Source organism: Aythya fuligula, chromosome 27 (genome assembly GCF_009819795.1).
Source record: "Aythya fuligula isolate bAytFul2 chromosome 27, bAytFul2.pri, whole genome shotgun sequence".
Classification (NCBI taxonomy): Eukaryota; Metazoa; Chordata; class Aves; order Anseriformes; family Anatidae; genus Aythya; species Aythya fuligula.
This window is the reverse complement of record NC_045585.1, coordinates 5,164,093-5,182,736: the sequence shown is the minus strand read 5'-3', so window position 1 is coordinate 5,182,736 and position 18,644 is coordinate 5,164,093. Positions and strand designations below refer to the sequence as shown.

Below are 18,644 nucleotides of genomic sequence, written 5' to 3'. Positions count from 1 at the left end.
TTTGTTTGGGTGAGTAGATCAGCAGTTAATTACCTTTATGTGTGAGCAAATTAATGTCTAAACTGGAAATGTGTCTACCCGTTGCTTTAAAGAAGCCAGCTTCCTAGCAGTGTAAATCCAGTTGTATGTAATTGGGAATTACGGACACGTATCTGTGTGCCCAGGAAGTAACAAGTGTGAGGAGACACATTTTAAAAAATTAACTCACAGAGGAAAAGGGGAAGTGGATAGAAATGACCATAAATTATAAATGAGGCTTTGCAAAAATTACAAAGAGATAAAAAGGACATTGGCACCCAGCAGCGTCTGGAATAACAGACGGAGTTTGTCTCTGCAGCGAACAACGGGGATCTTGACAATAGTGTTTGCTCATTGTGTGGGTAGGAGAGGCAAAAAAAGGAAGGCGTTTTCTGAAAATACTTCTGTCCTCTATTTTAGAAAAGCAGAGGATGTTGTTATATCACAGAATGAGGGAGAAATTGGTTCCGTTCCAGTAGGAATTGGAAAGTTTGTTAAACGATTATGAAATCTAGGATGTTGCTTTTTTGAATCAGCAAGTCCAGTCATTTGCAAACCAGTGCTTGGAAGGAGCTGGCCACGCACCCAGCATCATCACCGCTGGCCTTGGTCAGGCCTTGGGAAGAGCAGGGAGCTCCTGGGAGGTGATGGGGGGCAGAGCCCCTCCAGGGCGGGCTGCACGGCATGGTCTCAGGCAGACAGTGTGACTGGCCTTCTGCATGAGGTGTGGGGAACTGGGTCTAGCCAAAATAACTTTCTGTCTTTTGATGAGATTACAAGTAGGGCACATATAGATAATAAAGTTGATGTAATCATATGACTGCATGTTTTGTGGCAATTTAATTAAGAAACTGCCAGCATACAAAAAGGATCGACACGGTACACACTAAAAGGATTAAAATCCAACCAACGGTCTTCTGGAAAAGAATTTATTGCAAGCTAAGTGAAGCCACAGCCATTAGCATTGCCATTACAGTTCCTTTTCCCATTTCCTGCACAGTCTCTGCCTGTGCCTGACGCACTGCGTGTCCCCGGCAAAAGGAGGTCTGGTGGCTTTGGCTCGAGAGCAGGGCATGGAGGAGGGGGGGAGCAAGAAAGGAAAGGCAGGCTGACTGAAAACATGATGCTGCGAGCGGAAGAGTGAAAAAGCACATGATAAACAGAACTGTGGAGAATAGAGAAATCGGATCAGAAGCAATCACAGCGTGAGGAAAGCAGCAGAGCAGTTGGTTTGAAGCTGGTGAGGTGGCTGGGGTAAGGGAAGAAGTCCCTTGCAAGATGGTGAAATATTTCAGACTGTCAGGTCAGCTTAAATCAGCAGTGCAAAGTGGGAACAGACCCTTGGGCTGCCACAGGCTGCTGGGCTGGGGCTGCTGGCAGCCTCCTGCACCCTCTGCCAGGCTGCAGGAAGGAGGCATCGCTGCCGGTGCTGTCCAGCCCAGTGAACCCCCAGCTAATGCCTCTTCAAGAGACTCCTGGCCCTGTAGAGGGAGAGGTGCCTCGGTCCTTCCCAAGGACATTGCTGTTGCTGGTAAACGTACAAAAAAAAGCTGCTAAATTACTGCAGCAGCGAGCAAATCCTCCATAAGCCAGTGCTTTCACTTCTCATCCCTTGCTGTCCTAGCTCCAGAGGCAGAAATCATCTGCTCTGTCCGAAAACAGCCTCGCCTGCAGCTCACAGGGACCTGCCAGCTGCTGTCCTTCCCACAGAGCCCTGATTGTCTGCTCTCGCCTCCCTGCTGCACGCTCTGGACAGAACTGTGCTGCAAAACTTGATTTATGCAAAATCAAATCGCATTTCATAGTGCAACTCAGCTCTGCTTTGTTCTTTTCTGTGCTAGGGTTGCATTGCTGGGATGCTGCTGCCTCAGCCATAGTCCTTGGTATTAGAATAGGTTTGATATAGATAGAAATGATCTGTTTACTTTTATTGATGAGCCTTCTAACAATAGCATGAACTTACAATGCAGAAGCCTGCAGTTGCTATGTGAAAACTGCCTTTCTGAGCTCCCCCCCCCCACATCACACAGAGAGGGTTGTTTTTAAAGCATGTATGTAGTATTAAGCTAGACTTCTTCCCTGCTATAGGAGTTGTTTCCAGACACTAGAGACAGAATTCAAGTGAAAGTGCCTTTGGCATAACACTTTGTAAAGCTACAAAGGAAATATTCACAGGCACAGAAACACTGTCTTAGTGCACCCTAGGATAAGTTGTGGCGGCTATTGATGAGCAGGCAGATACCTTCAAAGGCGGTGTTCTTGTTCCAGACCACAGATTTACAGCTGTGACAAAAATTTGTCTTTTTTAAGTCTCATGGGTGCTGTGAGGGGGATCAAAACAGGAGCTGCGTGAGCCCTGATCCCATTTATGCTGGTTTTGTGGTTCCTGTGTGCGGCTGTTCCTCTGCCCCCTGTTCCTCAGGTACTTCCACTTGGATGGCAAGTGAGCAGCGCCCAGCTCAGCCCGTGCCACAAGCTGTCCTGCCAGAAGTGGCCATGGAGCATTGTGGAGCATCGCTGTCACTGCCAGCATTCACCTTCTCCGCGTATCACTGCTGCAGTGGGTTTTGGTGGCTTTGTGGAGAGAAGATAACCAGCAGGGCTGTTTGCAAGCAGCACACCAAGAACAATCATTTCACTCTTGCTGTGGTGTTAGGATGATAAATACACATGTAAATGTAGGAAAGACCAGAGATAAAATGGTTTGACAAATAGGCTGTGCTACCTCTGCTTCCTTCAAGGGAATGAGGTACTCACTACTTACTTGCAAAAGCTGGGGGTGATGTTAAGCTCTGCTTTTATAACCATAGGATAATAAGGCCGCATAGGGACCATGTAGTTCAACATTATGCCAAACATAAGTTATTCCTTTTCCTTAGCATTCATAAGTCCAAACAAATGCGTAAATAAAGTAAGAGGTGTTTTACAAAAAGCTGAAGCTTTGTTGCCTTTTACTGCTGCCATTCAGACATCATGTATTGCACAGGTGAGTGCCACAGAAAAGAACAATAGGAATGATTAGTGTTAAAATCTTTTCATATTTAAAAGACTTAAAAAAAACCCACACCCAAACCAAAAGATGGAAAAACTTTGTAACCTATAAATTCTGTAGGGGAGCTGCATACAAGAAGACATCAAGAAATGCAGGATTAGCCCAAACCTGACAAGAAAACATTGAGGCAGGATCAGTACCAGATAGTGAGGCTGATGTTCCACAACTGTTGTTTGCCTTTCAAACATTTATGTTGTCATTTCTTAATTATGCCATTGCTATCTGGACTGCTAATCACTGGTAGCTGAAGCTTTTGGGGTTTCCTGTGCTAAGCTCTGATAGCAGCAAGTTCAAAGAGAGCTTGAGTTCTGTCAGGGAAAATTGCATTTTCTAAATGGATACAGGAAGTGAAATTAGGGAAAGATATTTGCCATTATTTATCTTGACTGATTTGCTCCATTAAAAAAAAATATTGCATAGTCACATTTATGCATACAAATTTAGCTCCGTGCAAATTTAGCTCCACGTTCACGCCACAGGAAAAAGAATGTTCCAGTACATGCTAATGATAATTTAATATTTTAAAATTGCAAATCTGTGATCTGAAATTGTAATATTATGGTGCCATTGTTCCATAAGGCAATCAAAAATGGAGATTCTGAGAAAACATTTGCATAATAATAGCTGCCGTGCATGTCTGGGCTCTGGATGCACCTATTTAGTAGTTACAGGCTATTTTCCCCTCCCATCTACTGGAAGGCGAGAGCTCCGACTGCGAGGTAGTGTTTTTGAAGGTGCGTGTCTGTGCTCCTGCTGCAGCAGCTTTTACATCTTGCTTTGCAGGCTGACAGCTCTGGGGATGGCTCTGCCTCTTGGTGTGACCAGGGCAATGCTCCTGCCGGCACGCTCTGGCTGCATCCAATGCGGTGCTGGTGCTGGAGGGCGATGCGGAGCCAGCCCCAGCTGCTTCTAAGGAAAGCAGGAGATTTCATATAATGCACAATTATCTGATAATTTACCCATGGGAGAAATTTCTTTCAAACCTTTGGCAGGTATCAGTTGGCTTATTTCCTAGAGAGTGAGGTTTTATTCCCTTTATGTATTTTATTCTTCTGGAAGTGTAGAAACTGTGTGTTTCTGTCTGTGTGTATGCATCTAATCCCTTATGATTCCATCCTGTCTCTCCTGAAGCTTAATAACCCTGATCTTTTCAGTCTCTCCTGGTGTGGAAATGGTCCGATAACAAACACTGCTCTTCTCTTACCTCTTTATTTCCTCTGTGCCTTTGGGGAGCTGTAGGCAGCAGGACTTCGCATGGAGTGGGGTGAAGGTGGACCATTTCTCCTGCTAATAGCAGGTGCCCTAACCTCCCTACAGCTCAGTTCGGCTCGGGGGAGAGCTCTGTAAAAGCTCCTGGAAACCCACACAGGATGCAGGTGTTTCTCACCTGTGTCTTTTCCCCCTTTTCTCCTCCCACCTTGTATACACATCTCAAAGGGATGTGAAGTCTTACTGCAGTTTGGTTTTGTATGCAGTGCAGTAGAGCATCTTGCTTTTTTTGTAACTTCATTTCTTGCTTTTTCTTTTTCTTTCTTTTTCCAGAGTCGGAAACATGCCAGCAAAGTTCGCCTCTATTATATGCTTCATCCCATAGATGGAGGCTGTCCAGCTAAAAAGCTCCGATCAGAAAATGTGGGTATAATTTGAGTCCCTGTTTACTCAACTGCTTTGTGAATCATTGACTCTGTGCATTTTTTTTTCTGTAACAGCTACAGATAATCAAGTACCCAGAGGTAACATTTAGATTAGCTGAAATGCTAAGTAACTGGAAATAATTTTCAATAAACTGTACAAGAAATATTTTGCACGTCAGCAACAGTAATTGCATTTTTAGTTATTTGAATGCTCTTTTGCTGCAGATATCCAGCATTTATTTAGTTTAACGAAGACCAAACTACCTGTAATGGCCTGGTTTTTGATGATGAGCGACTGTGCAAAAGTCAGAAAGGGTAAATTGCTGCAGGGAGGCTTATGGCTGAGTGTTTGGGAGGGTAGAGGCTGCTCCTCGGTGGCTCTGGCCGAGGCTTTAGAGCTGCTGTGCTTGAAGCCAGCAGCTTCTCGTATGCAACTGCAAAACTTACTGTTTGGCCAGCACTTTGGGTGCAGTGCAGTGTATTTTAGGCCTTAAGGTGAAGACTGTGCCTTGGACCCTGTGCCCCCCGCTTGGACTCAGCTCCTGGTGTCCCTGCTGTCCCTGTGCCATGATGCAGCTGGAAACCACAGCATGACCAGAAAGGTCACCTGAGACTAAAGTGACCTCCACAGGTCTCCTCTGACCTGATTTTTTCTATGGGTCAATGGAAACGGAATGCTGCGGCTGAAAGACTCCTCGTGGAGGCTTTGCAATCTGTCTGCAGTTCAAAAAAATGCGATTGGTTCTTCAGCTGCATTCAGATAAACAAACAGGCGTGAGGCAATCAGACCAGCTCCCAGCCATTTGTCAGGCAATAAAGGCAGACTACATTTATGAGTGAACGATTCTCAGTGAATTATTCAGTCAGCTCTTTCCCGTGTTCCCAGGCCCGTGTGAGAGCTGCTGATGAGATTCCAGCAGATAGTATCCAAGCCATTTCAGATCTATGAGACTGTGACTGTGGCTTAATGCTATCAATATTTAGCGAGATATCTTCTAATTAAAGGAGGAAGCCTGTGAGTGTTGCCAAAGGGATCTGAAAGCTCCTTCACACAGTAATTAAAATTTTAGTAGAACTTTTATGTTGCACACAGGGTAATTGCAGATGCAATCTACCCCATAACAACAGAATCTCACACTATTTTTATCGAATTATTAATTACAGGATGTTAAAGATAGAGTGGACATGCACATATAGACTTGAAACATAATTCTTTAATGAGCTCCATTACGTCAAACAAGAAACCCCAGGCCTGCACGTGCACCTTAGCACATGGATATGGTGGACAGAGAGAACCAAACAGACCTTAAATCAAAGCTGAATGAATTCCCATTTCTTTTATGAAAGGGCACAGTGAGGACTAAGGTAATTCTATGTTTTCTTGTGTTTGATTGTGCCAAGGGCAGCCCTTAATGGGGCATGAATTGAATAAGTCCTTATGAAACAGGTGAATGATATGCTATGCAAGACCTACATTCTGAAATTATTTATATTATAAAAATGTAGCAGGGAAAATCTGCCAACATTTACAGCGCAGTATTTGCAAAGTAGCCCTATTGCTGATCAGCTATTATCCAAGCTTTTAGCGTTTAAATAGAACAGAAATATTTAGGACATCTCTGAGGCAGCATGATAACATCATTACTGTGTACAGAATGCAGCTGTATTGCCAAATTCAGATATCTAGCAACATTAGTCAAGCCATGACATACTGACTTAAATGAATATTAGAAATAATCCTCGCAAACCAATTAAATTTCCGCAACTAAAAAGGGAGTATTAGCCTTCTTTCATCAAAAACTGCACTGTTACATGACTGTATGCCATTTCTTTAGTATCCCTTTGGCCACAAAACAAAAATACTTTGTCTTTCTCCACATGACAATAGGAAAGAAAAGTTTCTGCAGTTGTAGATACTTGACGAAATAGTTTGAGAGACAGCATTTTCTACCTGGCCTCTCACTGGTGTGAAGGGTTGCATATGCTATTATTTGAGGAGTATAAAAACGTTCTGCATTCCTAAAACACCCATTATCCTTGCAAAGTAAGAAGACCTAGACATACAATTAGTTTTGCACTGGGTGACATCCTAATTGTTGGGCTATTCATTACTATTTTAATTTTTTTTTTCTGTGTGGAGAAGGGACAAATCTCATGTCTTTGGTGTACTGAGTGGTGGTTGACATTTCATTTTAAATTTCCATTTAGTGTTTCAACTGAAAGCAATCTGAGAAAGTCACAGCTTGTGTCAAGGCCACTCTGAAATTAGGAGTCATATCCTCAAGTCTCAGAATTAGTTTTAGTCAGGGTGTTCTCACTTGAAAAAAAAAAACAACAAAGTAGGGCTCCACTTATAATCAGGGCAAACATGATGAAAATTTTTGATCTGCTAGGAAATGAACTCTTTGGGCTGGGAGAAAAGCCTTCCAATTCTTTCTCGCCCTATTTGTACTGTAAGATGGTGGAGTTGCTTTAACTATCATCTTCCTTCTGGCACACGTGCTTGTGTTGTAAAAAGCATCCCTCACTTCATCTAGGATTGGCTTTTTTCAGTGAATGTATAGGCCTTAAGATGCTCCTTAAAGCCTGTTTTGGATTTAGATTGCCATGAATTGGTACTTGCTGTTTGCTTGTACCACAAGAAGAGCAGGCTCCAAAAGAGCAGGCAAGTGGTCTAAACCTCACACAGAGCATTGTGGAAATAGCACTTTAACAGCAGCACCTTCTTCATGCACAGAAAATTAACTCAAATTTAAAAGACACTTTGCAGTGCCTGGAGTGGTATGTTTTATATTGCTGTATTTCAAGGGTTTGTATAATCTTTTCTTCTTAATAAAAACTAGGAAATGAAGACAGCAGATTTGCATCTACGGATTAAAAATCCACATTTTTTCTTGAGGATTGCTTAAGCAACATCCAGTAAAGGACTGCAACTGCCTGGCCCTGTATGAGGATTATGCCTTTTAGTGGCTTGTTAACAGGCATCTGAATAACTGAAGTTAATTCTGGTGGATGTACAAGATTTGCTTTGAAATTTATAACATTACAAAGAGAAGCCCTATGAATTAGGCTGGCCTGCGCTGCTGCAGAGCGGGGGGAAAGAGGAGCAATGTCAGCGCTGGGAAACAGATACTTGATCTCCGAGGCTGTTCATGTTGTGCTGTGCTTCAGCTGATGCAAGGTCATTAGCCCTGTCACCGGTACATCTTTGCAAAGGTTAGAGAGAAGGGATTGCCTGGAGAAAATTGCAAAAACAAACAGTAGAAAAAAATCCTTGCATGTTGGCTCAGCTTGTGTAACACGGGGCTAGAGTTGCTGGTCTGGGTTTTATGGAAGCTAAATTCAGATGTTTTCAGCTTTAGGTTGAGCAGGGCAAGGTGAGCAGTGGGAATGAGCCCAAGGGTGCTGAGGGGGGCTCCTGCCCTGGTTCAGGCTGGCTGGGCTGCTGGCAGCGCTGGTCCCTGTGCGATCTGGCCAACAAGCGACGTTGTTTTACTGGTTGGCTGCACAATCCTATCAACGCGGTGTCATTCAACAGGTGACAAAAGACACCGGGGTCAGGTTCCCCCAGCCCATCTGCTTACAGGTAAAACAGCCGCTGACATAGCACCAAGGCATAATTACCCTTCAGGGCTGGGTCCAGCCTCTGGGCAGCATAGCGCAGAGGCCAAGGAAGGTGATACTGCGACAAATGCTGCAAGTGTGGGTACCTAAGGTCTCTCCAAACATCTCAATACTGCTAATGAAGAACAGCATTCAGGGTGTGAAAGATGGCTGGCTGTTAGAGCAAGGGTCTGTTTGTGTTTTAGGCAGAGCCTGGCCCTCAGACTCACCAGGAAATGAGGGCCACTGCTCGTCAGGTGAATGCCAGGCTGGTGGTGAAATCCCCACCCAGGCTTTGAGATGCTCACCCAGAAACATCAGTGAGCTTAGATAAGATAGGTAGTGATTTAGGATAAATGTGTAGTGGTTCGGTTTAATTGTGAACTTGGGGGGTCTGAGGGTCATTTGACCGTTTTTTTCTTTTTTTAGAAGCAGTCTAGCTATGAAAGTAGGTTGGGAAGAAAAAAACATCACTGAAGAGCAGAGCAAGCAGAGGAAGGGACCCTAGTGCGTAAACACTGAAGTGTATCAGGTTTTCAAACGAGCTCTGTTGGAGTCTCTTTATATGTTACCACCGCTGATGATCAATAGAGTCTGGGAATTTTTCCTCGGCTCTTAACTTTCAAGTGATTTCTCTTTGAAGACATAAAATATGTTGAGAGAATCCTATTTAAAAGAAGTGCAAATTACACCCAGAACAGTACTTATCGCCTCTTGAGATTTCTCCCTAAGGTTTAAGTTGATTTATAGTTAATAACAACAACAAAAAAGCAATGAAAATCAGTCCTCCTTCTAATTGTTCTTATTTCTTGGGAGAAGACAGCCTTAAACAGGGGGTTGGGTGCCCCTACACAATCAGTTCACTGTTCTAGTGCCTGTATCCTGCTCCCCAGCTGCTGGGGGGCTCAGGGGCCCTTCCGGTGCGTGACTCGGGGTCACTGCATGTGGTGCTGCTTTGCGTGGGGTTTGTGTAGGGCAGGAGCTTGTGTACCTGGCGCTCTGGGGCACTGTCCATGTGAGCTGAGGACATGTCTGGAGGAGCCAGCTGCACACTGGTCGGGATGTGCTGGTGGTGGCAGCGCTACTGGGGCTCTGGCGGTGCTGCGTGTGACCTGGGGAGAAGTCTGGGCTAGAACTGTCTCACACATGTGCATGGGGGAGTTAAAAAGCTGGGACCTTCATTCTCTGTCCAAATAGAAGGATGAAATTTGACAAAGGGGAATTGCATTTTTGAGTGTGGTTTTGCTGTGTGGCCAACACTGGGCTAAACAGGGTGCCCCAGTAAACGCCTGAGCTGTCTTCTATCTTTGCACATGGATGAATTGCAAAACTCATTTGCAACTAGTTGTGAAGATTGCAGCCTCTAAAGCAGACTGTTTTCTGTTTTGACAATATACCAGCAGTTGGAAGAATATTTGTTTAAATAAAAAAAAAAATAAAAAATAAAGAATAACAGAGTACATGACTGCCTCCAGATGGCTTGTCCCTGGAGGCAGTCTTGCATGGCATGGGGCCTCTTGCCCGGTGAATGAACCAGGATGCTACCTGCATGCATACAGCAGGTCATTTCCCAGCTTTGTAAAGATCTTGCTCTTCACAGAGCAGTATTTTCAAAAGTGATTGTTTAGAAACTGTGCTAGGCAACCAACCTGCCATACTGCGATCTTCTGAAAAGAGAGGCCATGCATATATGGTCCTAAATGCAATCCTTATTTCCCTTATGGATGGATTGAATAATTAATTGTGACTAATGGTGCAAATGTGCCTCTTTCCCCTGCTTAATAGTTGTTTGTACGGTTACCCTTGTATCTGTGGATACTGTTTGTTCGCAAACATTTGCTGGCAGCAGAGTTAATGATATTTTGCTGACAGCCTTCAGCTGCAACTGCTTCTTCTCACAGGGTGTGCTAAGAGCGGTAGGTCTCAGCTCAGCTACATGGCTGGCCAGAGGCATGCTGGCTCTTATTCGTTCAAGAATAACATTAGTGAGTGACGGAGACAATATTCTCATTAAATCGGGGTTTATTTGTAAAAATAAAAATGCAGTTACTGGTGACTGTGAAGGACGAGCCCTACCTACATCACTGTGGCTGAGAGAACCTCTTGCTGGGACTGAAATACAGTCACGCTCTTGAAGTTTTAAAACTTCTGCTCATCTGTTAGCTGACATCCAGGAGCTTGCAAAGGGACACAGCCTTCTTGCTGAGATGCTTCATTGTGCGGATACCCACGGAGTCTGGGGGAGAAATGGAGCAGGAGACCCTAGGAAATCACATCCTCAGCATAACCTGGAGTTCTCCCCTGCTTCCGCTTGGCTGCCTGGTGGGCTGATGCACCTGTTTTTTGTGTTTTTTTTGTCTCCATCCAGGGCAGTGATGGTGACACAGTGGATAAGAACAAATGCTGCACACTATGTAACATGTCCTTTACCTCAGCAGTGGTGGCTGAATCGCATTACCAAGGGAAAATCCATGCCAAAAGGTTAAAACTGTTGCTAGGTGAGCCACCAGCACTGAAGGCCGCAGGTAAGTGTGAGGCGGTGGGGCCGGAGCGGGCTGGGGCAGCACATGGGCACCTTGCTTGCGCCCCTCTTGTAACGACCTTTAAGAATTGCTGATGCTCGTTATTGTCTGCTTTGTTCACGTAGATTAGTGGCTTATCAGCCAGCGCTGGCCTTTCTGTGAGAGCCCTGTATCTGGCTCCATGTTCCTGAAATGTTTTGCTCAGTGGAAGACAGTATCTCCGCTGGGCACAAATAGCAGAGCCTCGCTTTAATTATCAGAAGTTATTTGACAGCTCAGCTAATACACTTAATAAACCTTTCCTGTTACTGTACAGAGCAGAATCCTGTTTGCTTTTACCTCAGAGGGAAACGTAGTCTTTAAAAATGTTTTGGATCAATTGTCTTTTGATTTTTGCCCAGACAGGTGTTCACGCTTTCCTCCACAGTGATTCCAATAATGTGAGCCTATTAACTTTCACATTTATAACGTCAAATGTTCGAATCAGATAATTTAACCATCTTATTGTTTGCTTAGCCATAAAGTCCCTGCAAAACACTAATATACTGTAAAACAAAACTTCCTCTGGGGCTGTCAGGGCAGAGGACACTTGAACAATGTATTCCTCATGCTAAACAGGCAGCACCGTTGTGCTGCAGCCCTGCAGACAGAAGTCTGTATTTCACTGTTAGTATCAGTGGTGCTTCTTTTAGAACAATATAAATTTTGCTGGGCACTTTATATCCTGCCTAACAAGACGTGCATAAATCTTAGAAATGACTAAATAAGTTTTTTTTGTCTGCCTGTGTGTTTTTGTTGTTGTTTTTAACTTCACAGACTGATGATGCAGATGCAAATCATTTGTCCTCAATCAGTATTGGCTTGGGAAATGCTATTGCCTTTCCCTGAGGGTATACAGGGACTTGCATTAGATTATGGCTTGCTTGTTTTAGCTAAGGAGGACGTTCTCAGAAGGCTTGTTAAGAGAAGGTGTGGCAGCATCCCTGCTGAGGTTGCTGAAATGCACCTGAGAACTTCGCTGGTCCTTTGGGCACGTGGCTGTGGAACCCATGGGAGCCAGCACAGTGGGATAGGCACCTCTGTAAATGAAGTCAGAGATGTGCATGGACAGGCAGTGTGCAGATAAGACAAATTGTACAGTCTGCTGTACTACAGACCTCTGAAGCACCACGGTGCTGGCTTAACGGAGGGTCTCTGTGTCCTGGCAGTGACCAGCTGTGCTATGCTGCTGGTAGGTACAGGGGCTGCAGGGCTGTGTCAAGGCATGACGTTCAAAGAGTTGCAGCTTTGCATTATATTTTTATCTAATTTTTTAATCATCTGGATCAGCCTCACAGAGGCAATAAGTGATCTGCACCACATGCTCTGTGAGTAATGGGCTCTTCAGCTGCAGTAATCACTAGGAAAGAATAACTTCAGGACTCGTCAAGTCCCCCAGATACTTGATCTGATGAAGCTGAGCCGCAGGAATATGTTAATAGGCACCTTCTTGCTCTCCAGCAGTTCTCAGAAATGTGCTCTTTGGACATAGCATTTCTCTGGGCTTCCTATAGCATTCCTCAGCATTCCGCCACTTGGAATGCCATCCTGCTCCCTCCTGGCTGGCGCAGCTCGGGAGGCCGCAGTCTCAGACAGCTCCAGAGGCTGTGCACGAGCTGAGGGCTGGCTGTGCTGAATTCAGTACAGACTCAGTACTGAGGGATACCAGCACTTTTCCTCCCCAGTGCCATGGAAGGCCCCTTCAGAGGTTCTTCTACATCATCATTAAAGCTGTGATTGCCAGACAGCCTGGGAACATTTGGCAGCAGCTCTGACACTATTATTTCTTAACTTGCGTTTGCTATCAAACAAAAGTGAGAAAGACTCTACACAAATATTTGAACACTCATAATCTTGTCATTCATTCATTCAAAAAAGAAAAAAAAAAAAAAGCTTAAAATATTCTGAAAGTTTCCCAAGTGCTTTTATTATGGCTGAGATTAAACATATACAGTTAATCTAATGAAGTACTTTGGTGGTATTAGGCGAGTAAAAATGGGTAACAGTCTTCAGGTTGCAATATGTGATTTGCAGCCTTGCACAAAAATATATTCTCTATAACCCTAAGTTGTTGTGAAACTCTGAACTGACCATTTGCTTAATTAGGGCATCTGTTTGTAAAGGGAGAAATGAATTTGTGAAATTCTTTGCACAACCACCTTTCTAGAAGTCATTTCATTCACACAGACATGCAGATGCTTTTGTGGAGCATAGTGACAAAATGAGTTTGGGGGGAAAAAATGAAGACTAATGAATGCAATTGAAGCTGGGAGTCCAGTACCAGGGAGTCCAGAAGCACTTTCTGATTCCCTTACGCTGGAGTTTTGTACACGCTGGCTTTGGGAAAGGTTGCAGACCTGTTCTGCAGACACATGCTGCACGCACTGATGACTGCAGTCAGCCTCTGAACAAACCCCTGTTTAATATTCTGTGTTTTCTGTCTCACCAGTCCCATAGAAAATTAGATTTATTCACAGCCTCTTTACGGGGCTACACCTTCCCTGTCTATTTTATCATCCTAATGAAATACAGATCTCCAACTTCTCCAGTGGTGCTTTCAGAAAAGGGAGGGGTGCCTTAGCGGTAAGGTTTTTCACAATAGGAAAGTGATCTCTCATCGCTACAGCAAAATATTGGCGATGATTTTCCGTTGCTTCTGCTGTACAAGGTTGTAGCCCTCAGAGGCTTTATGTCACCACTATTTCTGATGAATTTCTCCAATCATTTCCAACATCTTCTATCAGATTGCATCCAGTCACCAGGCTGAGTTATAAAGAACTGCGGGGGAAAAATAGCTGCTACCTTCATTTATCCAGGTGTAGGTGCCTGCAGTGCCCCTTTGTTGTGGCTCAGTTGCTTTCTCCTTCTCGTGCTCCATTCCTGGAGAGTGGCAAGGATGACAAGTTGGGTGCCATTTAAGTACAGCTATGAATAAAAAGCTTTGCATGCAAGAAATAAGTCAAACATTAGTTCATTGCCAGAGTGCTAAATTGTTTCTAACTTTGTGTTTTGCTTCATGCAGCAAAGTAAGACTTTCTCACTTCCCTCCCACAGCAAACAGGAATGTAAGGCAGACTGTCGTGAGCTGTTTAGCATTTTGAAGTACTTGAAATAGTCAAACTTGCAGCTTTTATGTTTGTGTTAGGACAGAGCAACGTTTTTAACATTTGACGTCTTGTGAGTGTTTATTATTAATTTTCATGTTGCTGCTCAGGGAATGATGATGTTTCCTGTTCTGTAGTAGCTATGTGCTGAATAACAAAATGATAAATCCACGTTTGTGGGGAAGTCAACTTTCATCTGTTTCTCTTCAGGAGGGTTTGGAAGACACGCGATGTTTTCATTAATTGTCAGACTGGGTTCAGCACGCCTTAGGACTGCCTGTAGTTGTAAACTGCCCCTGAGGAACATGGCTTTACGAGAAAATGCTTTGTGTTGTGAGAGCTGAGAGGAAAGCCCTGCCGTGCCAGAGCACGCAGGTGAGGCAGGCACTGGGTCCATGCAAGCCTCGGGGATACCAGCACAATCCCCGCAGCAGCAGCGTGTCCTGCGGACACCCTCCCTCCTTCTCTGCTATCGGGTGAGCACCAACAGCATCGGGACAGGCCTGGATGCATGGCCACGGTACCGGCTGTCCAGCTGGCGGCCGAGCAGCATGGCATGCTGCTGTCATATTTCCTTAGCGAGTGGGAGACGTAACTCCTGCGGACACCACCAGCTCTGCAGAGCGAAGAGCTTCCTCTCTGGTCCCCGTGGTTCCCCTCTGGCGGCAGCTAACGTAAAGAGGGATAAAGCTGAGTAAAGGATCCCTTAGATTTGGCTTTGTAGCCTGGGGCGCCTGGCAAGTGGCACGTCGAATACATCACAGAGCTCCCGGGCTGCCGCAGTAGCTGTCTGTTCGGGCAGTGCCAGAAGCCTGCACATCTCTGGTTGTGGCCTCTCCTGTGGCCAAGGACAGAGGCAGGAGCAGGACAACAGCTCCTGGTGAGGTGCAGACTGTTGCTGGAGCAGGAGCAGGCTGTGTGTTGCTGCCCTGTGTGAAATAAATCCACACACAATGAGGAGGCAGTTGGCCAGACAGCAAAACGAGTAGAATAAACATCTTCAGCAGGAGTCAATTAGGCGGTCACTTTATTAACTAATGCCCAAAAGAGCTCATTTTGCTAGCGCTGTGCAGAGCGTGGGTCACATCAGCAGAAGTGAGAAAATTCTTCTTCAGGTGTTTCTCCAAAGGAGATGTGGACGGGAGGATGACAGTGCCTCACAACCAGCAATAATCCGGGCAGAGAACACCTGATACCTTGGCAGGTGTCATCAAAACAATAGAGGCTTATAAAGCCCTGGAAATGGATAAGGTTGTAAGTAACATGATAAGTAAGATATGTTTTCCTTCAGGAAGGTTAATAGACGTGCAATCCCGAGTAGGTCAACAGAAGACTTGCAGCAACGTGAACTCTCTGGAGCTGTGGAGACAAGTGCAGTGGGCTCAGGTCATAATTATGTGTCTAAATAGGGTTTGTTGTGCTCCTTGTTGCTGTTCCTGGCACCAGGCACTGAGGCGGTTCCGTTGCTTGCCATCCTGTGCTCTGCTGGGGCTCAGCTGGAGCAGCAAGGAGCCTTCCCATCACAGGCGAGCCTCGAGCTCCTGCCTGCAGCCTTAAAAGTTGCCTGTCTTTGTAGCACAGAGAGAGTGCAGTCTGTTAATTATTTAGATAGCAGAGATTTCATCTGGAAAAAAAATAGTCACATAAAATGGAATTTTTGAATGAGGTGTGATAATTAAGTACTAGTTGTGTGTTTTTGTATTCCAATGCTATCTAAATTTTATTCTACTTGAAGCTGTTTTCCCATGGTTTTGTACAAAAATACTGTACAAAGCAGGAAACTTACGGCAAACAAGGTGCAGCTCCATTATGTGAGGACCTGTCACTGTTTTTTCTTTTGAAGGTATTTGGATCACATTTGTTATCCCAGACAGCCTTGTGGTGAATCTGAGGGGAAATGGGACTAAATTAAGGTCATGGATTGCTACATTTGTCACTTCATAATATGAAAACCTTTGAATGAGGGGTCTGAATATAGAGTATCTTTTTCCATCTCTTACACTAAAATTATTACGATTTTCCTTGTTCTTTCCAATACCAAATACAATGAAAAATAAGAATCCTGAGATATTATACATCCGTTTCTCTATCTTGAGAAGCTGATGGCTTGGCATGTTTTGTTTATTCTCCACTGGCAATTTTTCCTGGAAGTAGCAACTTAAGGAGGAGAAATTCAGTAGATTCAGTCACAACAATGAGATGTGTAATGGCAATTTTTAAATTTTATTTTATGTTATTTATTTATTTTATGAGAAATGATAGATTTCCAAGCAATGCCATCTGGAATATCTGGTGGGACACTGTAACCACTGCTGATTATTCCCGGCATCTAGTGCAGGATCTGCTTCAGGGTCTGGGTCTATCACCTGTGGAAAGCTAACCCCCAAGTGTTCCCTTCTGCAGAAACCGCCCTGAGCTCCCTCAAGCAGCCGCACACGGACCGTCCCCCCGTGGTGTCCTCGCCGCACCAGCGCAGGGACTCGGACCGGTACTGCCAGCTGTGTGCCGCCTGGTTCAACAACCCCATGATGGCACAGCAGCACTACGATGGCAAGAAGCACAAGAAGAACGCGGCCAGAGCCGACCTGCTGGAGCAGCTGGGGAAGACCCTGGACCTTGGCGAGCTGAGAGGTGAGGGCAAGGGGAGAGCAGGGGGGTGCTGCTGCCTTCCGAGTCTGATGCTGCTGTGAGATGGCGCTCTGCGGTTCAGCAGCATTATTTAGAAGTTGTTTTCTAAGCTTTTATTTTGCCTCTTCCTAAAGTAGTCTCATCTGTTAGTACATCCATCCTTGAGCAAGTGTTGGATGATCCCTCTGAGCCTAGAGGAAAGGAGGGCAGAGCGCTCAGCCTGACTGGGAGCCCAGGAGCGGGGCTGCTCCACTGCTGCAGGCAGAGCCCGACCCTGCTGCAGGGAGAGAGAGCACATGGTGTCTAATGTGACTTAATCAGTGTGTGTGAAACTCTGCAGCACCCTGGGCCCAAGAGAAGTATTGATTGTTTGCTTTCAGTGTGTTAAACATAAATTTGCTGTTTTCCTGCTGAAGGGAGAGTATCTCTCTGGGCTGGTCCAGGCAGTGAGCGAGCCGAGCCCTCCTCAGCTGCCTTGCCTGCTGCTGGTGTATCATGTTGGTGGCAGGCAGATGCTGGTCATTAGCTCACTTAAAGTTGTGTGTGGTTATGGAGATGTGCTAATTTAAACCACCTGAGGATGTGGCCTCACACTGAACTCTGAACAAAGCTCCTTTTTAATATAGAGATATAATTACTGGAGAATAGGTAAGGACCTCCATTTGAAAGAGCGTTCTCTGTGGTCTCCAGATATAATCCTGCATGTACACAGTATGTCTGACTGAAATGTGCTGAGCAAAAAGTACAGGTTTGATTTTCAAAACCATACGGGAGAGCATTAACATTTTAAGATACCTTCTTTTTCCTTGCTAAATGAAATAACTTTCCTTTAAATACTAATTACTGTGCAGTATGTTGTGTATTTCTTGATCTCCAGTAAGCCTTGTAATGGTTATCCAGATCCTTCGTGTGCTACCCGGTGTGACTCACAGTGCCGTAAATGATTCATGTGGCTGAGTCACTGCCCACTGCTGAAAATACACAGGGAAATAAAACCTGGGGCAGTAACATGGAAGTGCTTAGTACTGCGAACTCTGCCAAGCTCAAGAGTGGCTGAAGATGTCACTAACTGTAAATAAATCAACGGCAAAGTGCTTTATTCATTTAGCTCCTGCTTAGGAGGGTTGAAGTCGGAGGGCTGTGCGTCCTGCCAGCACCAGCAGGACCGTGTGGGGTGTGAGCACCCACAGCATGGGCAGAGGTGAGCTCTAGGTGCTGCGAGCTGCACGGCCAGGCCAAGGAAAACGGGGCAGGCTGCTGCTGGTGTACAAAACCAAACCAAACCAACCAAAAAACAAAACAAAACAAAGCAAAAACAACAACAACAACAACAACAACAAAAACACAGAATGAAATCTCCTGGATGTCCAAGGAAATAGTTTACTTTGGCAGATAGTGTCAAGTATTACTTCAAGAAAAAGGTTCAGAGTTACCCAATGGCAACCTGTCCTGTGCGGGCAACTGAGACCTCGTCTGACCATTGATTTCAGTGTCCTGCAGTTTGGTGTCTGCAGGACGTGGTTGGTGTCACGGCCATGTGCTCTCTGTTCCCTCTGCTTGTTTTGCAACCTCACTGTTCACTAGAATGCAGACTCATTTCTTTTCCATGCTGTCCCTGGCTTTCCCAACACAAGTTAAATATTAATTGTATTTTGACTACTGTGGGAGACGTTTGATGCGTTGTGTAAGCCTGGAAAGAGCAGTGTCAGTTGAAGTACAACATTTCAGCAGCCTTTGATGCTTTGATAATGGCTATAATAAAATATTTATTGATAAATATGAATGTGTATTTGGAGAAATAAGAATAGAGTTATATTTTTGGACAAGTGATATTTATGGGAAACAAAAACATTGATTCTTCTTGCCAAGTGCTCATCCTGCAATTTTGAAATCTTACTTCTTTTCAGAAATGAGAAAGGGGAGGGGGGAGCAAAAAATGCCTCAATAACAGCACCATTTCACTAGCGTGTTCCAAGGTAAAGCTACGATGCATGTGAGCACTCGGTCACATAGTCTGAATGCTTTGGCCAAGCAGTGGGTGCTG

At 44.8% G+C, this 18,644-nt stretch overlaps 1 protein-coding gene across 1 annotated transcript in view; it reads left to right on the top strand.

Moving 5' to 3' along the window:
• ZMAT4 (zinc finger matrin-type 4) overlaps nucleotides 1-18,644 on the top strand; it is a 56,278-nt gene that overhangs the window by 23,986 nt on the left and 13,648 nt on the right. The window contains exons 3-5 of the mRNA XM_032204239.1: nucleotides 4,613-4,702; nucleotides 10,676-10,832; nucleotides 16,376-16,603. Coding sequence (XP_032060130.1) covers nucleotides 4,613-4,702; nucleotides 10,676-10,832; nucleotides 16,376-16,603 — 475 coding nt within the window. The remainder of the gene's footprint in view (nucleotides 1-4,612; nucleotides 4,703-10,675; nucleotides 10,833-16,375; nucleotides 16,604-18,644) is intronic.